Genomic DNA, 19,690 nt, shown 5'->3' on the forward strand with positions numbered 1-19,690 from the left:
ACATGCTAAGTGAAGAAGCCACTCACAAAGGACTACATATTGTATGATTCCATTTAAAAGAAATGTCCAGAATAGGCAAACCCATAGAGACAGGAAGTAGGTTAGCAGTAGCCAGGGGCTGAGGAGGGGCTTAGAGAGAGAAGGGGAAACTATGGTTAAGAGGTATAGGGTTTCTTTTTGCGGTGATGAAAGTTGATTATAGAGATGGTTGCGCAAATCTCTGAATATAAAGAAACCACTGAACTGCATACTTTAAATGGGTGAATTGTAAGGTATGTGACTTTATCTCAATAAATTTTTTTTAATGCTCTGTATTTTCATTGGACTTCATGGTTTTCAGAGAACTTTCAAATGTATTTTGTATCAATTTCTCATCATAATCCTGTATATTTAAGAGAGACCAAAGGAAGGGAATAATCGTTTACTGATTACCTACAATGTGCCAGGCATCATGCTAGTTTCTATCTTGGTATAAAGAGTAAACAAAAGAGTTTGGACTCCAGAAGCAAACTGCATGAATTCAGATTTTGGCTTGGCTATGTATTAGCTGTGTGATGCTTGGGCACGGTATTTACCTCTATTTCCTTATCTATAATGATAGTATCTGCTTCATGGAATTGTGGGGTTTAATGATCTGATGCCTGGAAGTGTCCAGTACGATTATTGTCATTTTTACTGTGTTTAGGTGACTTCATCACTCTTCACAGCATCCCTGGAGGAAGGTGGCACCGGCTCTGTCCTACAGGTAAGGAAACTGAAGTTTGGTAAGAGCATGTTTTACCAAACATTACACTTATAATCAGGGGCAAAACCATGACCAGAACCCAGGCTCACCTATTTCAGGTATCCTACTTTTTCCTCTCTTTTCGTACAATACCTTGAGCTCCACTTATCAGGGAGATTGGTCCAAATCAAGCTCATATTCACTTCCCTCCTTGGTCCCCCTTGTGTTCAAGATCAGACGTGTACCAGATGGCAGATGACCATCCAGGATCCCATTTCATAGCCGTAGAATTGAGTGATGTTAGTTGCCTGGGACTTTCTTTCCACCTACCATCCATATAAGTAGGTATTTAGTCAGACACGTTATAGGTGCAACAGCAGTCCCAAAGGGCAAATCCTTTTGGGTAATCCAGGAAAATCTTCTTAAACAGACGTTATTTTGTAGAGCGGTTTTGGGTTCACAGCAAAAATAAGGGGCAGGTGTAGAAATTTACCATATGCCCTCTCCCCTGCATGGGCATAGCCTCCCCATTATCATCATCCCCCACCAGAGTGATGCAGTTGTTATAACTGATGAACCTACACTGACACACCATTATCACCAAGGAAGAGTTTTTTTTTTAAAGCTTTTCATTCTCTAGTCCATTTCTGTCCTATGCCTTAAATAGTGCCCGTTTGTCTCTCTGTGGGGCTAAGTAGAGTTGACTTTGCTGTCTGAGGAGTCCCGTCTTGGCTGTGTAAACGCCCCACGGAGGTAAACATGAAGCAGAGCTGCCTGGCACACGACTCAGTCCTCGGCCCTGAGCCCCAACACCAGGGCTGTGGCACTGGTGAGAGTTCGTCTCAAGAGTTTCCTCTGTAAATGTTATTTCTCCAGGATGTCCAAGTTTCATAGCTCATTTTCACTGTATTTCTTTCTGGCTGGGTTTCTTAAGCATATATCCTTCTGCAAGCAGAGCTGGCAGGAAGGAGTAACACCCAGCGCGTTGCTCGTGTAACTGACTAGGTGTCCAACTCCCTAGTGTGACTTCATTCCAGTTTTCCAAACCTACATCCTCCCGCGGCTGCTGCTGGGGGGTGGGAAGCAGAGCGAGTGAGAGAGGGGGGCTCAGAAAGAGAGGGAGGGCCTGGCCAGCAGCCTGGGCGGAAGCAGCAGCTCCTGCCTCCTGGAGCAAGCAGGGGGCTCGGGGAAAGCCACCCAGTCACCACGTTTTCATGCACCGGCCATTGTGTGCTGGACGCTGTGCTCAGTGCCGGCAAGGTCCCTGCCTTCAGGGGCTGACACCCAATTAGGGGTACAGACGACCCAGAGTGATCAAGCAGCACAGTAGCAAAAACCCCACTTGTTTTTGAGCTAAAAGCAAACTAAAGTGCAACTACAACAAAAACTCTCTTTTTTTCTCTCTCTCTGTTTTCCCGTTCAAAGAAAAGCAGAAAATAATGTGCAGTGAAAGAAAGCAAACTGCAAAAGAATATTTATGGTAAATCCTCGATGAAATTTTTGTAAAAAACATAGAACAATGCACATAGCTCATGAATAGATAGGGAGTAAAAGATAAAAAGGTGCACTCATTCAGACCAAATGCATAGCAGTGGCTGCTCTGGGGAGGATGAGAAGGATTGAGGCTGGGGAGGGGAGTGGAAGGAACTTCCCCTTCATCCTAACTCTTCATTTCTTTAAAAACACAATTCTGAGGTAAGAACAGCCAGGTGATAACAGTGGTTCACTTTGGATGGTGGGGCTGCTGCTGTTTTCGTACTTTTGGGGGGTGGGGGGGCTGGTGGGTAGTTGATGTGTAAAGCCTGGTTCTTGGTTGGTGGGCAGGCACTCGGTTTCTTGCTGCTGCAGACCCCTGCGGTGCTCTATGACCCAGTGCAGGCTTGGTCTCAGGTACCATGTAGACCTGAACATAGGTATCTGCAAAAGGTGCGTCTTCTTAAGGGCAGACAGGGAGCCAGGAAAGCTGGTGAAGGGCCACTAAAGCCACACCTGCTCTGTTCATTTTCTTCTTCCAGCACCTTCCACCAGGTTAGCACCCAGCGCACAGAGGGGGAGCACCTCTTCCCTCCCATACGGGGAATTTAGGACTTGCTCTCTATGAGCGGGAAGGTCAGTGGCTCTGTAGCATCCCAAGGATGAAGGAGCGAGTACTTCTTGAAAAACGAGACAAATCATTTAGCTCTCAGGGGACTCAGTGTCCCCTAGCTCTGAAATGCAGACAGCGAATTTTGACTGAGCAGAAGAAATGGAAAGCAATTTTTAAAACGGTATTCTAGTGATAGATACAAATTTCTTAGAGAAATTCAAACTTATAAAGCACTGCAGGAAGGCTGGAGGCGTTTGCCTGGTGGCTTTGTAACCATAGTGTCCCCAGTGGAATCCAGTCCTGCTCCGTGTCTAGGAATGCATTAGGCTGTGCTGGTTTGGGAATAGCTGATTTAGCAAAAGTAAATGTCAGATAACTGAAATGTACCAAATCGCCTCTGCAGACCCTGCTCCTGCTTCATCCTTTGGACCCTCATCCTTTGGACGCCTTCATGCGCCTTTACTCAGGGGAACCTATGTAAGGAGGAATCCAGGGCTTTGAGTGGATATGCTGGTCCCCGACTAGATGTTCTTCCTTTTTTTCCTGAGGAATTATAAGCCGGTATCTCTGGCTTTCTCTTCTGCTCCTCAAACCCTTCCGTTTGCTATTAATAGTAGTTTATTCACAGTAAGACACATGATCCCTTACTTTCCAAGGACAGAAAGAAGGAACAGGAGTTAGGAGGCTGCCAGTGGCAAGAGACATGAGCCTTGGGCACCATCCTAGTATCTTCCTGTGTCCTGCCCTAGGAATTTTTACAGATAAGATTACAGCGGGTGCGTTCAGCGGGATGAACGCCTGCGGACGGAGGTTCTGCTTCTGCAGCACGTTCCTCCGTGGCCTTTAGAGGAGGCCTGCTTTCCACCTCTGCTCTCCAAAGAGAAGCCAAGAGAGATTACGTGCCTGGTTTATTCTGGGTTGGAGACTTCCCGTCCTTTGCCGTGTTTACCCAAAATGAGGTCAGCCTCATTCAGAACTCCGTGAGGTTGTTTTATGTCAGTGGCATTTATAATTAAAACGTAGCCACAAGCCGGGCGCCGTAAAACATTAGAGAAAGACGGAGTAGAAATAAAATGGAGTTTGTGGGAAAAAAAAAAGTTCCAGTGGTTTGGAATAGGCACACACGCACATATATGTATACACACACACGCACACGAAAAAGACTTTTCTTAGAATGTGTGAAGGTGTCTGCTTCTCCTTTAGGGTCTGAAAAAGGTGCCTGGGAAATTTTGATATAGTCCATGGACTGTGTGATAGTTAAAAAAAAGTTTACCTGGAAAAACCCCTTCTGTATAAGCAGATAAGGGACGGGTGGGGAGGAGAGGGAGGGAGGCCTTTGGCATGGCATCCTGCGAGGAAGAGCGTTCCTGCCTGAAGACCAGCCCCTCTTTCTGATGCCTGACAGCCTGGCCCGGCTCTGCCCACCGTGGTCCTCTGAAAAGCTGTTTTAACTTTTGGCCCAAGCTGATGGGGAGCACAGCGCCTTCACCATTAGGTGCCGAGTGGTAGCAGAATGGGAGTCCGGACTGCCCCCCAGAACTAGGGGCAGGAGGGATTCACTGAAGGGAAGGAGCCTACCCTTTCTAAAGGGCTGCAGAGTAGGGTTCTTGGGACCAGTGAAGTCCTCTACTGCCTTTAGGATGTGGTTTGATTTATAAATATTTGATTGGCACACACTTTGCTCAGGAACATTTCCATTTGTGTGGTGAGCGGTGCCGGTAATCCTGCTCCCCGTGCAGCCCTCCTACGTGCCTGGCGAGGCGAGGGGGTGCGCGCCGCAGGAGGGGCTGCAGGTTTGGGGTGCTCGTGAGCATTTTCCTATCCCTCAGTTACTGTTCCGGTTATGAATCCCGTCCAGGAATAAGTCACGGCCCCCTTAGGCAGAGAGGGAACTCCAGCAGGAAGAGCAGAATCGGGCATGGAGCTCCTCCTTGCTTTGCCCAAGACAGCTTGCCGTGCGGAGAGGTCAGACAGGGCAGGGCTTGTGGGGCTGGCGCCTGGGCATGAGGTACCTACATGCCAGGCCTTGAGAGCTCCAAGCCTGGACAGTCCCAGAGACGCTGAGATGGAGGGAGCTAGTGTAGCATTTGCCTAACTCAACAGACTCCCAAGATCATATGGTTAGATAAGGAAGGCCGAGCAAGCCTCAGGATGATGATGATGATGATAAATTCCATGTTCCAAGCACTTATCATGTGCCTGGCAGGGTGTTACACACTTTCACAAACTACCACACTTAAAATTGCTACTTTTCTATGAGGGTGGGTACTGTTGGCCATCCTTGTTTTTAGAATGAGGAAGCTGAGGCACGTGGAGGAAAAGTAACTTCCCCGAGGTGACAGGAAACCAGTAAGCAACAGTGATGGGCCCCGCACCTACACCCATCTGACCCACACAGTGGACTGTGTGAATTCAGCAGGTTCATTTGATCAGTGTGCGGGATGCACGGCTGCGGTGTTGGTGTCGGGGGTGGTAGTGGGCTATGGAGAGAGTCCTGGAAGATGCAGCTGCGGGTCGGTGCCAGGTTTCCCAGTTGCTGGCTGGTGCCAGGCCCTGTGTTCACAGCGTTAGTTCCCAGGGCAATTAGTTATGAATGATAATTAATAACCTCACAGGATCGTGGCTAAGCGGAAATGAAAGAGTCCAGTGCAGTGCTTGGCGTATATCAGGTGCTCGATAGATATTTGTGGAATATATTGTTGAATTTGAATTTACCTGCCACCAACACAGTTCATTGACTCATCAAATTAATATTTCTTGAGCATGATCCCAGCTGCCAGGCAATGTGCTAGACACACAAATTGCAGTGTTGAGCTGTAGGAGACAAAGTCCTCAGGGAGCCCAGTGAGGGAGAGAACCATTAAATAATCGCACAAGTAAATGTGAAGTGATAACCCCACGGAGGGCTGCCTGGTCCACGAGGCACTCCTCAAACGCCCCGTGTCTGAGATGGAACAGGTCCTGTTTCCCTGCCGCTGTTCCTCTTCCAGGAGCCTCCCTCTCCTGGTGACACGACCATTTACTAGCCTCCCCAGGTCAAGCCCTAGGAGTCAGCATGCAGGTTCTCACACCCTGCCCCCAATGCCCCTTCTCGCAGTCTGCAGCTCTCCTCTGTCATCCTGCCTGGCCTTCCTGGTATGGCAAAGTAACAGACATCCACAGTCTGCATTGCTCATTTCCTACAGCAGTGATTTGAGCCATTATAAAGGGGTGAACCAAAAACATCTTCTCGGGCTTCCCTGGTGGCGCAGTGGTTGAGAGTCTGCCTGCCAATGCAGGGGACACCGGTTCGAGCCCTGGTCTGGGAAGATCCCACATGCCGTGGAGCGACTAGGCCCGAGAGCCACAACTACTGAGCCTGCGCGTCTGGAGCCTGTGCTCCGCAACAAGAGAGGCCGCAATAGTGAGAGGCCCGCACACCGCGATGAAGAGTGACCCCCAGCTCGCTGCAACTAGAGAAAGCCCTTGCACAGAAACGAAGACCCAACACAGCCATATAATAAATTAAAAAAAAAAAAGTTCAAAAACATTTTGTCTGCAGGCCAGAAATTCCCACCAGTGGAGACCTTTGACTCAGGTCTACATTACAGCAGCCCATACACAGTCATCCATCGTAGTTTATACCACTCCAAGCAAGGCCTTGTGTTAGGTTCTAGGAAACTGATTCTCTTGGAGGTAGGAAGAGGACAAATTTTTGAAAACTTCCCTATCTTGCCCAGGGCAGATCAACTGGCTGGGCACAAAGAAAAGCTGTGGGTAAGACCTTCAAGGTGGTGGAGGAGTAAGATGTGGAGATCGTCTTCCTCCCCACAAATATATCAAAAATGCATCTACATGTGGAACAACTCCTACAGAACACCTCCTGAACGCTGGCAGAAGACCTCAGACTCGTAAAAGAAGAAGTAAAACTGGGACTTCCCTAGTGGTACAGTGGTTAAGAATCCGCCTGTCAATGCAGGGGACACGGGTTCGATCCCTGGTCTGGGAAGATCCCACATGCCGTGGAGCAACTAAGCCCGTGTGCCACAGCTACTGAGCCTGTGCTCTAGATCCCATGTGCCACAACTACTGAAGCCCGCGCGCCTAAAGCCCATGCTCCAAAACAAGAGAAGCCACCACAATGAGAAGCCCGTGCACCGCAATGAAGAGTAGCCCCCGCTTGCTGCAACTAGAGAAAGCCTGCGCATGGCAATGAAGACCCAACGTAGCCAAAAAAAAAAAAGTAAAGCTGTCACTGTTTGCAGATGACATAGTACTATACATAGAGAATCCTAAACATGCTACCAGAAAACTACTAGAGCTAATCAATGAATTTGGTAGAGTAGCAGGATACAAAATTAATGCACAGAAATCTCTTACATTCCTATACACTAACGATGAAAAATCTGAAAGAGAAATTAAGGAAACACTCCCATTTACCTTTGCAACAAAAAGAGTAAAATACCTAGGAATAAACCTACGTAAGGAGACAAAAGACCTGTATGCAGAAAACTATAAGACACTGATGAAAGAAATTAAAGATGATACAGACAGATGGAGAGATATACCATGTTCTTGAATTGGAAGAATCAACATTGTGAAAATGATTATACAACCCAAAGCAATCCACGGATTCACTGCATTCCCTATCAAACTACCAGTGGCATTTTTCACAGAACTAGAACAAAAAATTGCACAATTTGTATGGAAACACAAAAGATCCCGAATAGCCAAAGCAATCTTGAGAAAGAAAAACAGAGCTGAAGGAATCAGGCTCCCGGACTTCAGACTATACAAAGCTACAGTAATCAAGACAGTATGGTACTGGCACAAAAACAGAAATATAGATCAATGGAACAGGATAGAAAGCCCAGAGATAAACCCACGCCCATACGGTCACTTTATCTTTGATAAAGAAGGCAAGAGTATACAATGGAGAAAAGACAGCCTCTTCAGTAAGTGGTACTGGGAAAACTGGACAGTTGCATCTAAAAGAAGGAAATTAGAGTACTCCCTGACACCATACACAAAAATAAACTCAAAATGGATTAAAGACCTAAATGTAAGGCCAGACACTATAAAACTCTTAGAGGAAAGCATAGGCAGAACACTCTATGACATAAATCACAGCAAGATCCTTTTTGACCCACCTCCTAGAGAAATGGAAATAACAAAAATAAATAAATGGGACATAATGAAACTTAAAAGCTTTTGCACAGCAAAGGAAACCATAAGCAAGACGAAAAGACAACCCTCAGAATGGGAGAAAATATTTGCAAATGAAGCAACTGACAAAGGATTAATCTCCAAAATACACAAGCAGCTTATGCAGCTCAATATCAAAAAAACAAACAACCCAATCCAAAAACGGGCAGAAGACCTAAACAGACATTTCTCCAAAGAAGATATACAGATTGCCAACAAACACATGAAAGGATGCTCAACATCACTAATCATTAGAGAAATGCAAATCAAAACTACAATGAGGTATCACCTCACATCAGTCAGAATGGGCATCATCAAAAAATCTACAAGCAGTAAATGCTGGAGAGGGTTTGGAGAAGAGGGAACCCTCTTGCACTGTTGGTGGGAATGTAAAATGATACAGCCACTATGAAGAACAGTATGGAGGTTCCTTAAAAAACTAGAAATAGAACTACCGTACGACCCAGCAATCCCACTACTGGGCATATACCCTAAGGAAACCATAGTTCAAAGAGAGTCATGTACTGCAATGTTCATTGCAGCTCTATTTACAATAGCCAGGACATGGAAGCAACCTCAGTGTCCATCGACAGATGAATGGATAAAGAAGATGTGGCACATATATACAATGGAATATCACTCAGCCATAAAAAGAAATGAAACTGAGTTATTTGTAGTGAGGTGGATGGACCTAGAGTCTGTCATACAGAGTGAAGTAAGTCAGAAAGAGAAAAACAAATACTGTATGCTAACACGTATATATGGAATCTAAAAAAAAAAAAAAGGTTCTGAAGAACCTAGGGGCAGGACAGGAATAAAGATGCAGACGCAGAGAATGGACTTGAGGACACGGGGAGGGGGAAGGGTAAGCTGGGACGAAGTGAGAGAGTGGCATGGACATATATACACTACCAAATGTAAAACCGATAGCTAGTGGGAAGCAGCCGCATAGCACAGGGAGATCAGCTCGTTGCTTTGTGACCACTTAGAGGGGTGGGATAGGGAGGGTGGGAGGGAAACCCAAGAGGGAGGAGATACGGGTATGTATGTATACGTACAGCTCTTTCACTTTGTTATACAGCAGAAACTAACACACCGTTGTAAAGCAGTTATACACCAATAAAGATGTTAAAAAAAATAAAGTAAAATTAAAAAAAAAAGGAAAAGCTGTGAAAGTAGGTTTTTTTGTTTTTTTGTGTTTTTGCCTTGTAGAGCTGGAAGGCGTACAGTTCTACCTTGCATAATTTATGTAGATTTACCTAAATATTTGATTGGCTTTTAGAAATATTCTTCCGGAAGGAAGTCTTGGAGTGTGGCTCTCTACTTGTCACCATGGTCTCCAGTGATGCTCAAACTAGTGATCAAAGAATAGAAACCATTCCCTCGCCAGGCTGTGCCAACCACTCAGGGATCATCCACTCCATGCCTGCCCAGGTTGATTCTGTTTCTGAAGAAACTTGAAATTCAGAAGGATTGTGGCAGTACCATCACTGGACAGTAGAGGGCAACAGAACCACATTTACAGGGCGCATCCATGGTAGGAAGGGAGTCCTCTCGGCTCGACTGCAGGATCTCATAAGAGTTTTCAGCTTTGTCAGGCACACACAGGTGAGGAAACTGAGCCTCAGTGTTTTCCCCCAAGATGAGATAGCTGGGAACACTGGAGACTTTTACATTGCTAGACAAGAGAGAATGATTGGAAGGGTCTTGGGGATGGGGGATGGGAAGCTGCTTTGGCAGAGCGCTTTATGCAAAATGGAGAGAATAGTAATTGTCTAGTGCTGCTCCAGTTAGAAAGTGGAAGCATAGGAATATGAAGTCAAGGTTTCTGTCTCTAAATCTAGGGCCCCTGACTCTGCAGGGGCTATGTGGATTATCCAGTTCTCCTGGCATTGACAGGTACAGGAATGTATTTCTGCTCATTCACCCGACTTTGATTTCTGTCCTCCTTGGCCCTTGTTCTTAGTTCTAGACTAAGTAAATAGGCCAACGCAACGACTCTGAATGTTGCCAGAGAGACCTTGAATCAAAACCTGAATCTAGACCCTTGGCCTTCATGGAGGGCAGTGTTATTGAAGAGAAGAGACTAGGCAAGGTCCTTAAGTGTTGTATTGTATCTCCATGTGCCGTGTTGAATACATGGAAGTCTTGGTGGTGGTGGTGGTGGTGACAGTGGTGGCAAGAATAGCCACAAATGCTGAGTTGTTGCTCTGGGTCAGGGGACTGTGTCAAGAACTTTCACTGTGTTATCTCATGGAACCCTCCCAAGGAGCCTGTGAGGCAAGTAATATCATTCTTATTTTACACGTGAGAAAAGTGAGGCCAAAACGGTTAAGTAACTAGCCCAAGTTCACTTGGAAAGTAATTAATCCAGCATCACTTGTGTGCAGACCGCCTCACACAAACTCCTACGCTACCGTATGCTGCCCTCCAGGGCTCCTGACATCTGAGGTTGGGCAGCTGAATTCGCAGCACTATGCAGAAGTTGTCCCGAAGTTCCATACCCAGAGTGCAGTCTATAATGTTAGCAGTGAAGTCATCTACCATTTGTACAGAAATTCCAGTACTTGGAATTGGAATTGTAGCTTCTTGTTACCCCAGAATTTAAGGTTTCCCAGAAGAGCCAGCTTAACGCCGTGGAACGCATCACCAAGGTTGTTTCTTCTCCTGGGACTCTAAGGACCAGAGAGCATTCCCGTTGGTTCAGAAAGCTAAGACTTATTAGAAATGTTTAAAACCTTTGAGAAATTACAGCTTGTTCCCTTTGTGTTGTATGAGGCAGATCACATGAATTGTGTAGCTTGTCTGACACAACACAACAGGCTGCAGTCTGAGTCCATTTATTTGCAGTAAACATTGCTTCTGTATGTGTTTGACCTACTCAGCAGTCTTTTTTTTTGCTTCACTCTGGTACCTGTTTTGCATCGGGTATAAGGCATTCAGCAGGCCCATCTGAAGACAAGCCATCAAAACCAAGCTGAAAAAATCTAACCCTGCAGCGTCCAGCCCCAACCTCAGTCTTCCTGCTCCTCATCTCAAGGGTCTGCTTGGTGGGCGGGAAGGACAGGACAGTGCCGCCTGGTTTGGTCAGCGCTGGCTTCCGTCCCCACCACCTGTGCATCTGAGGATGGAGAGTGAGCGCCACTGGGGTGGCGGTTTGTGCTTAGTGCCTGCAACCTTTGGTGCATATCCCGTGAACAAGAAAGACTACCTGATACATAAACCATCACATCAAAGCCAGTGTTCTGCATTCCATTTTAAAGCCATCCTGCAGCAACCTTAATTTCCACCCATGCTATTCTGTGTCTCCTGATTTCATCCACACATTCCTTCTCTTGGTGCGTGACACGTTTGACCCTTCAGACCCTCTTAGCAGGGACCAGATCTGACTTTTGGCTCCTCTCCAACATCTAATGCCTTGGTGGTGCTCAGGGATTCCTTGAGCACATCACAGTAGGACCCAGACACCTAACATCAAACATACACACCACCGCCGGAAGTACTAAAGCAGAACGAAGAGATTTTTGTTATTAGATACTCAAGGAGATTCTTTTCTCCAAGGTCGTACCTCCATTTATCAACACCATCTGGGAGCTGGGCTGGCAGGAAAGCCCGGAAGAGATAGTCAGCCTTTGGCTGGAATCGCTCTTGCCCTTTGGTTTCTATAAGGTCTGGAGAATGACTTCACTCCTCCCGGTTACCACAAACACATCTGCACGATATGCAGAGTGAGAGCAGCACAATTTATGATGTGTAAGACTATGATTATGAACTAGGATTTCACAAATCAAGCCCAGTGGAAAGATAACCTGGAGAGTCAGTTAACTTGAAATTGAGCCCATGTCTTTGTGGGGGGTTTACCAACCCTGCCCCATGTGGCCCTTCCTGTCATGGAGCGAGCGGGGCCCTGGGGACCAGACCTCTCACTAGTTACAGAAATCTGGAACAATTGAACATTGGTAACCAGTCTGATCTCACAGCAGTTGTGTTAGGTCAACAGAGAGTCCTCTTAAACTCTTGAAATAGGACCCCTTTAGGCAGGCTGTAGCCTCCACAACTCCCCCTTTTCCACACCTAGACCCTGTACAGCTTGTTCCCCCTGCCTCTGAGTGTGTCATGTCTGAACAGAACCTTGGGGAAGAGGGTACAGCCCGTCTTTAGCTGTCCTCCCTTCTTCTGTCCTTGACTAAGGAAGACACCAGAAAGGTCAGATGGGCGCTTACTGTGCTGGTCACTCCTGTCCCGTGTCCCATCCACTGTGCCGTCTGGAAGGATCCTCAGGAAGTGGCCCCCGTTGCTACAGTAGAGGAGTTTGGGCTTCTTGTAATTCCCTGGAGGCAGATTAAACTTCTCGGTCAGGGCTGTGAAGGTTGTGATTTCCCCTTCAGCCATGGCTGAGCAGCTCCTGGTTATGGCGCTTTCAAGGCTGTAAGAAATTAAACAACCCTGTAGAATGTTCTTCCAGCGAAGGTGCAGCGTGCACTTTCAAGAAGGGAAGGAGAGCCTCAGGGCACAGGCTCCTGGGCGGGTGGTAACCACAGACTGCCCAGGTGCTGTCCACAGTAAACAGGCCTGTGCCGTGGCCAGTGGTTAAGGAAGGATGGTCCCTGGTAGGGGAGGGATTTTCAGGCATGTCTCACTTCCCAATTGGACACAGCTCTGGACCAGGCTGTGTGTTTTTTAGAACATCAAATTTGATCATTTTGGCGGAGAGGAAAAAAAATAATGTTTTGGTCCCTCCTTCTGATCCACACACATCCTCAAATTAAACGCCGAAGTTGCACTAAAATAACACTCAAGGTCTGGCTGAAACCCACAAATGCCGAGAGGCCAGCACTGAGGTTGTGCCCTCCACCCTCCCACTGTTTTGGCCAGGTGCTGAGGCCCTTGTATGGAGATAACCCCGGGAGCTTGGGCATGGGAGACCCATGGGGAAGGCGGGGGCGGGGTAGGTGGTGGTGAGGGGCATTTCCGAGACAGCCAACAGTTAATTTGTAAAGGACGGTTCTGGGTTTACTGGTGGGAACAGAACCAGAGCTGGAGAAGAAGGCACGTGAAGGTGTTCAGTGGGGTTTTTAAAGGGCAGTCACTGCCAAAGGACATTTTATGGGGTGGAGCATTTTGAAGGTTCTGCTAGCTATTGCCTGGGTCCACAGCTTCCTGTATATCGTCAGATCACACAGGGAAGATGGTAGTCTGTTCCTGGGACTAAGGCCATCTTCCTCCTAATTATTTTCTAATGAGACATACTTACTGTTGACACAGAAACCACCATACTGCCTATTATAATCCTCTAATGTTGTATATACCCACTATATACAAATTTATATTTTTAGTGTAAAAATGCATCAATGACACCGCTGAGGACTAAAAAGCAAAGCCAATAAACTTTAGTATTTTAAAATATCTACTTACCCCACCATTTAGGAGAATGAATTGGTGCTGACTACAAGGACTGTACAAGAAAGAGGTGAAGAAGAGACTGGAAAACCAACATGAGAACTTCATCTTATAAGAGTGAGTAGGTGCTCATTGTACATGTTGATTATCAGGTGGCTTTATCATAATAATGATCATCATCATCGTTAACATATTGTGGGCTACGAGGTAACGCATGTCCTCCTCACCATAATTCTTTGAGGCAGATGCTCATGTTATCCTCATTTTTTTATAAAGTGACACCAAAGCTTACAGCTGCTCAGTGGCCTGTCCAAGGTCAACAGCTAGTAAGTGAGCCTCAAAAGGGATCTGTTGAAAGAAAGCCCTAACTTGCCTTTAATCTCCATGACAAGGTTAAGTGACTTCACTGGTACCGCAGTAGTATTACTAGAAGTGGGGATTTTACCCATTGCCTGGCACATACGTCTGCCCCCATGACCTGATCATTCATTAAGTTACTCATCTGTGACCCAGGTATTGGCTGTCACCACCAGCAGCCTCCGCTTTTGCCCCCATGCATCTCTTCATTTCCCAGAGAACCCAAGTCACCAGGTGTTAGGAGCCCTGTGAACTTGACGGAAGGCCAGCCAGCCTCCTGCATTTCTCACACTCCCCATCCACACATCCTTGGAGCGGCCTCACGGAGCTGCTTGCATAGAAGGTAGTTCCATCAGAAATCAAGGGAGCAATTTGGGTGATTTGTTCTGGTGACTTTGGAATTAGGGTTCATGTTGGAAGCCTCCTCGTGTTTCCTCTGGTCTAGGCATTTTAATGTGTCTAGTACATCTCTCCCAGTCTACAGCCACAAGGGCTGTGGTTTGAAGTCCCTCCAAGGACCCCCAAAGAGAGTTTTGCATACACCATATAAACTGTCTTTAAAGTCAGACCACTCCAAATATCCCCTTCACATATGGTGAAACTCTGTCTGGCCCTTTTCACAAAGTCCAATAACAGATGGAAAATTAACTTCATAGACATCAGTTTCATAGGGCAGACTGCAGAGTTCACCTTGCACAGCACTTTGCATTTCCTTCCCAAACCCTCACTCTCTCTTCCAAAGCCCTCTCTTTATCCACAAGCCTCTGAGTCTCTGTGCCCACCTCTGTCTCTCTCACTCTCTCTCATTGTCTCTGTAATCAGTCCTTTTCCGTCCCAGCCTTTCAATCTTCCTCTCCCTCCGCTTCCTCACTCTGCTCCATTCTGGATCCCCTCAATGTAAAGCAATTTAGTGCTTCCAGACATGGGCATCTTCACCCATCACCTCTCACTAGCATACAACAATGATCCTTCTTCCTTAAATTACAGCTAAGAGATAATCCATATTTTTTTGTTCCATCAGTTTTTTTTTTTTCAAGCACTTACTGAGTACTTAATTTGGTATAGGAGAAAATAATCATATACTGGTGGTGGCCATTTCACTGTACAAAGAGCCATTTGTGTTGTCCATCTTAGACGGGCAGAATTTTGTTTCTTGCTGTCCCTGGATTTTCTCAAATGGAGGTCCCCATTAACCCTGGTTGTGCAGCAATTGCGTGGTGAGGACAGCCTCCCTTCTAGATCCAGCACCCGTGGGGAGTCTCCATTAAGCTGGTTTCTATGTGTTGCATATGGATTTGGCTCTACCCATTTGCATTCTTTCTTCCATCCCACTGGGATGAAGGGAACAGATGCACCAAAAGACTGGCCGAGGTTGGAGGCATCATTTCTGGCCAAGAATTATACTGATGCTCACATTCATGTGTGTGTAAGCCATGAAGCTAAAGGCCCTCTGTCAGAGGCCGGTGGGCATCCCCTCCCCCTTGACTGCATTGCAGCCTGGGGTTATACAAGCCCATGCCTCTGTTCTCTGCCTTCTCCCCCCAGTAAGAGGAACAGTGATGGTGTGGCTGCACTGACTTCAGATTTCTCCCATCGCCCTTAAGTTCAGATCCATACCTGAAACCTGAAGGTGACTTGCTGATGCCTGAAAATAAGCCTTGTGTCAATGTGAATTCGATAGACTATATCAGTGGGATTATGAATCAGCCAAAACATACAAAAAAAAAATGAAATCTCTTTTTGCTGGTGAAGGGAACTGCAGAGGCACAAAATTCCCCTCCCCCCGTTTAGCTTTATTTACCATTTACCTATATTTTTAGCAGTGGTTGGTCCAGAGTTCCTTGCCAATCTAGTATTGTTAAAGGATAGGAATGAAGGAAGTATATGACGTGATAAAACCATTAGGCAGCAGCCTTACCAGGCCCTTGGGGATTTTCACAAATTGCTCTAACAAGTGAATCCATTAACTATGTGAAATCAGGCATTGAGCATAATTTATAAGCCCTGCTTGTGGTTAGTATTATCATTTTGTTGGCTGTCAGGGGAAGGGGTTATCTGTGTGTGTGTTGGGAGATGGAAAAGACCAAGCCCAATGGACTCCATGTCATCGTCGTGTGCTAAGCCCAGCCCTCTTGAGATTTGGGGCCCTTGGGAGATTTTTCTGGACTTACCAGTGACACTAAAGTGAGGGGGGAACACCAAGCCTATTCGAACGTCCATGTTCAGCCTGATATATTTTGTTAGCTGTAGCCTCTGGAAGAGATCCTGAACTCTGACACATGGACAGGATGTTAAGTATACGCTCTCACGCAGGAATACAAGAGTCACTTTTCAGTGTGGGTGAGTGAGCAACACTGTACAGCCCCAGCTGCACACACATTGGCTCTGGGAGCCTGGGCAAGTCATTTGTTCCTTCCGAGATGTTTCCTCTAATAATCCCCACCCTGCCTACCTCAGGGTTGTCTGAAGGATTAACTGGGCACAGTATTCATAACACTACTTGGAAAGCTTACAACTGTGACCTGGCCTCTAGGAGATAAGAGTAAGTGGTTTTGTTCAACTAGTTGAAGCCTGATATGGTCTAGGTCAGCTGTGATTGAACGCTTAATTTAAAATAACTTTTTCAGTTGGTATGGAAATAGAGTTTTTCCTTCCCTCTCATATTTGGCAGAAATTAGCTAAGCCCCTCCTCCATCATCATTTAAGCCACAAACATAGTAGAGAAGATGGAGGAGGCAAAGGTAAGCCATCATCATGTAAGAGAGAATCCAGGTCACTGTTTCAGACTCAGTTCTCAGCTTATCGACAGTTATCGAAGGAATGTTGGTGAAGCTTGCTGTTTCTAGGACACGTTAGTGTTCAGTTTGGCCCTGGTGACTAGGTCAGAATAGAAGATGTGGTTCTAAGAATCAAAGGAAGGCAAACAGTGATGTTTATTTTTTTAATTTTGTTTTTAACTCCTGTCACTGCTTAAGCAATGCAGAATACCCATGAAGGAGGATATTTTGCAAAGTATATTAAGCCACTGAAGGTAGATGTGTAGACATCCGTTAAGGTGATAATTGGGTATGTGTCCTCAAACCCAGCATATGTAAAACAGATCTCACCTTTGGTCTCAAATATGCCCTAAGTCCTTGATCCTGTATCTTTGAATGGAATCACCCAAAAGCCTTAACTCTGCCTTAGAGATATTAATTAACCTTAGAATTTGGTAAGTCAAATATGCATGTTTAAACGTTAAGGGTAACTACTAAAAGAAAAGAAATAAAATGCATTAATTCCAGTCAGCAACTGGTAGGGATAAGGGAAAAGAGGTGAAATAAATAAAATTGTACTTATCCAAAGGAATCTAGAAAAAAGAGAAAAATAATAGAAATGTTTTTAAAAATTGCTCATAATTAGGTGGCAGAAATAAATTCAAATACATTTATAATCACAATAAATGTAAATGGGCTAAATTTACTAGCTACTGGATTTTTAAAAAGTCCATCTACACTCTGATTACAAGAGACACATTTAAAACATGAGGACACAGAAAGGTTAAAAACAAAAGAATGAAAAACAGACACACACACACACAAATAGACACCAGATGTTAACAAAAAACTAAAAGTTGGTATGGCAATATTAATATCATATAAAGTAGGTCTAAGGCAAAAAGAATGATCAGGAATAAAAGGGATCACTGCATAATGGTAAGTGGATCAATTCAACAGAAAGATATAAAAATTCTAAACGTGTATACTTAATGACATAGCCTCAAACTATATAAAGTGAAAATTGACAAATACGTAAAGAGAAGTTGTTGACCAATTCACAATGATGGTGGGGGGTTTTAACACATTTCTGTCATAAATGATAGAGCAAACAGACAAAAAAAATATTAAGGATGTGGAAGATTGAAATACACAATTAACATGTTTAATGGAATGAACCATGTAAGAGAACCCTGCACCCCACAATTAGTCAACACCGTTCTTCCCAAGGACACATGGAGCATTTACAAAAATTGACCATGTACAAGGTCATAAGACAAGACTCAGCACAAATAGAATTCATTTTGTTGAGACTATTCTTTGGTTAGAATAGAAATCACTCCCACCCATCGCACTGGTGACAAAGCCCTTTCATCTGTCCCTCTTTAATGTCTCCTAGCATCACCCTCCCTACTCCATTCTCACTGTGCTGCCTGAGTGCAGGTGCAACACCTTCTCTCACCTGGGCTGCCGAGGCAGGTGGCAGCGGCCTCTCTTCTCCAGCACTGCTCTCTTCCAGTCCACTTTCCACCCTGCTGCCAGGGGCCCTTCTAACATGTGAAAATGAGCATCCCTCTCCTGCTGAAGATCTTTGACTGTGTCAATGGGTTCCCTGCTGCCGTCAGGATAAAACCCAGACCCCACCGTGACCTGTAAGGCTTTCCTCATCTGGTCCCCACCTAACCTTGTTGCCTTTTCTCTTATTGGCTTGCTCTTCTTCGAGTCCCCCCATACCCTCACACTCACCCAGCCACGTTCTCTCTCTCCCCCTTCCTCCAGCCTTCCACCATTGCCTTTCTAAGTCATACTCATCCTTCAGAAATTCGTCTCAGATATTTCCTCCTCCAGAAAGCCTGCTTGGACACATCCCCAGCCCTGACATCCCTACTCTTCCTCCATCCCACACACACCAGTTCAGATTAGTTGATTCCCTAATGCTCCCATAGCAGCATTCCATTTACTCTCTGTCACAGCACTGGGTGTAATGGCTGTGCATATTCCCTGCTTAAAGCCTTCATTGTTTTCCCCTTGCTCTGGGATAAAGACTAAGGCCAGAACAAGGCTTTTGGGGCTCTGGGAGGACCAGCCCATGCCTCTTCCTCTGCCTCATTCCTCACCTCTTCAAACTAGCCTTCCACTTCCTTGAAACCATGCATTCCCGCCTACCTGAGGACCTTTACCTACGCTGTTCCCTCTCTCTGGAGAACTGTTCCTCTCCTCCTCCTCTTTACCCCACTCACCTGGTTAACTCCTACTTTTTCTTCAAGTCTTAGTTCAGTTGTCAGTTCCTCAAGGAAGCCTTGCCTGACTTCCCTTAGTTGGATCAGGTTCCTCTAGTTCTCACGGGACCATTTAACATTTCCTCAGAGCTGTTATTTCAGTTTCTAATTATACCTTCATTCTTGTGATTATTTAATTCATGTCTCTCTTCATGACTGAGCTGTCAGCTCCATGACAGTACAAACCAATCTGCCTTGCTCACCATGGTATCCTAGTACCTGGTAAAATGCCTGGCACTGAATGGGCATTTGATAGATATTTGTTGGAAGCGTGAATGAATATAATTTAACTATATTTTCTTGATGGTCTCCTTCATTAGTCTCTGAGGCCCTGAACAGACACTGTGCCTTTTCTTTCTAGACCCAGCCCTTAGCAGGTGGCTGTACATCATCAGTGTCTTATTCACGTTTGTTGATCGAATACCAGGCCAATCCCATCTCGGGAGCTTCTCACGGAAACATATTATCAGGACACCTAATTAGAAGGTGATGTCCTACAGGTATTAACAGAGTAGCTAAGCCAAGAGCCCACATATATTTTAATTGGGTTCAAATTAGGGCTGGAATATCCTATCCTGGGTTAAAAGCAGGGCCAAACCTGGTTCCCATCTTGTAGAAGATACTTCCTTACTTCTTCAAAGGAAATATTAAGGAAATAAAGGATCTAAAGGAAGGGGTCAGACCCTTTGGTCTCAAGTCTGACCTCCTTATCTGACCAAGAGAAAGTTGGTAGGGTCTGGAAACAAGTTCCAGGTGTTATTATTTCTGCCAGGGAGTGTCAGGTTGGCAGGGACCCACTTCATTCCTCTGGTGAGGAAAGGGAGACAGTGTGTTCTTCTTTCTTTTTTTCCTGCTCCACCCTTGGTGATCTGCACCAGGTCTGAGGAAGGAATGGAGTCATGGC

The 19,690-nt window shown here is 45.7% G+C and overlaps 1 protein-coding gene and 1 long non-coding RNA gene across 4 annotated transcripts in view; one reads left to right on the forward strand and one right to left on the reverse strand.

Annotated features, from left to right (window-relative positions):
- The window catches only part of LOC103019822 (uncharacterized), a 408,498-nt gene that overhangs the window by 252,294 nt on the left and 136,514 nt on the right, over positions 1–19,690 (forward strand). The window contains exons 9-10 of the long non-coding RNA XR_009007067.1: positions 686–745; positions 13,422–13,511. This is a non-coding gene — a long non-coding RNA (uncharacterized LOC103019822). The remainder of the gene's footprint in view (positions 1–685; positions 746–13,421; positions 13,512–19,690) is intronic.
- FGF1 (fibroblast growth factor 1) overlaps positions 1–19,690 on the reverse strand; it is a 103,998-nt gene that overhangs the window by 11,344 nt on the left and 72,964 nt on the right. For all 3 annotated transcript variants that reach the window (XM_007194160.3, XM_007194157.3, XM_007194159.3), the window contains one exon: positions 12,218–12,420. In XM_007194160.3, the coding sequence (XP_007194222.1) occupies positions 12,218–12,386 (169 nt within the window). In that variant the 5' untranslated portion in view covers positions 12,387–12,420. The remainder of the gene's footprint in view (positions 1–12,217; positions 12,421–19,690) is intronic.

Source organism: Balaenoptera acutorostrata, chromosome 2 (genome assembly GCF_949987535.1).
Source record: "Balaenoptera acutorostrata chromosome 2, mBalAcu1.1, whole genome shotgun sequence".
NCBI lineage: Eukaryota > Metazoa > Chordata > Mammalia > Artiodactyla > Balaenopteridae > Balaenoptera > Balaenoptera acutorostrata.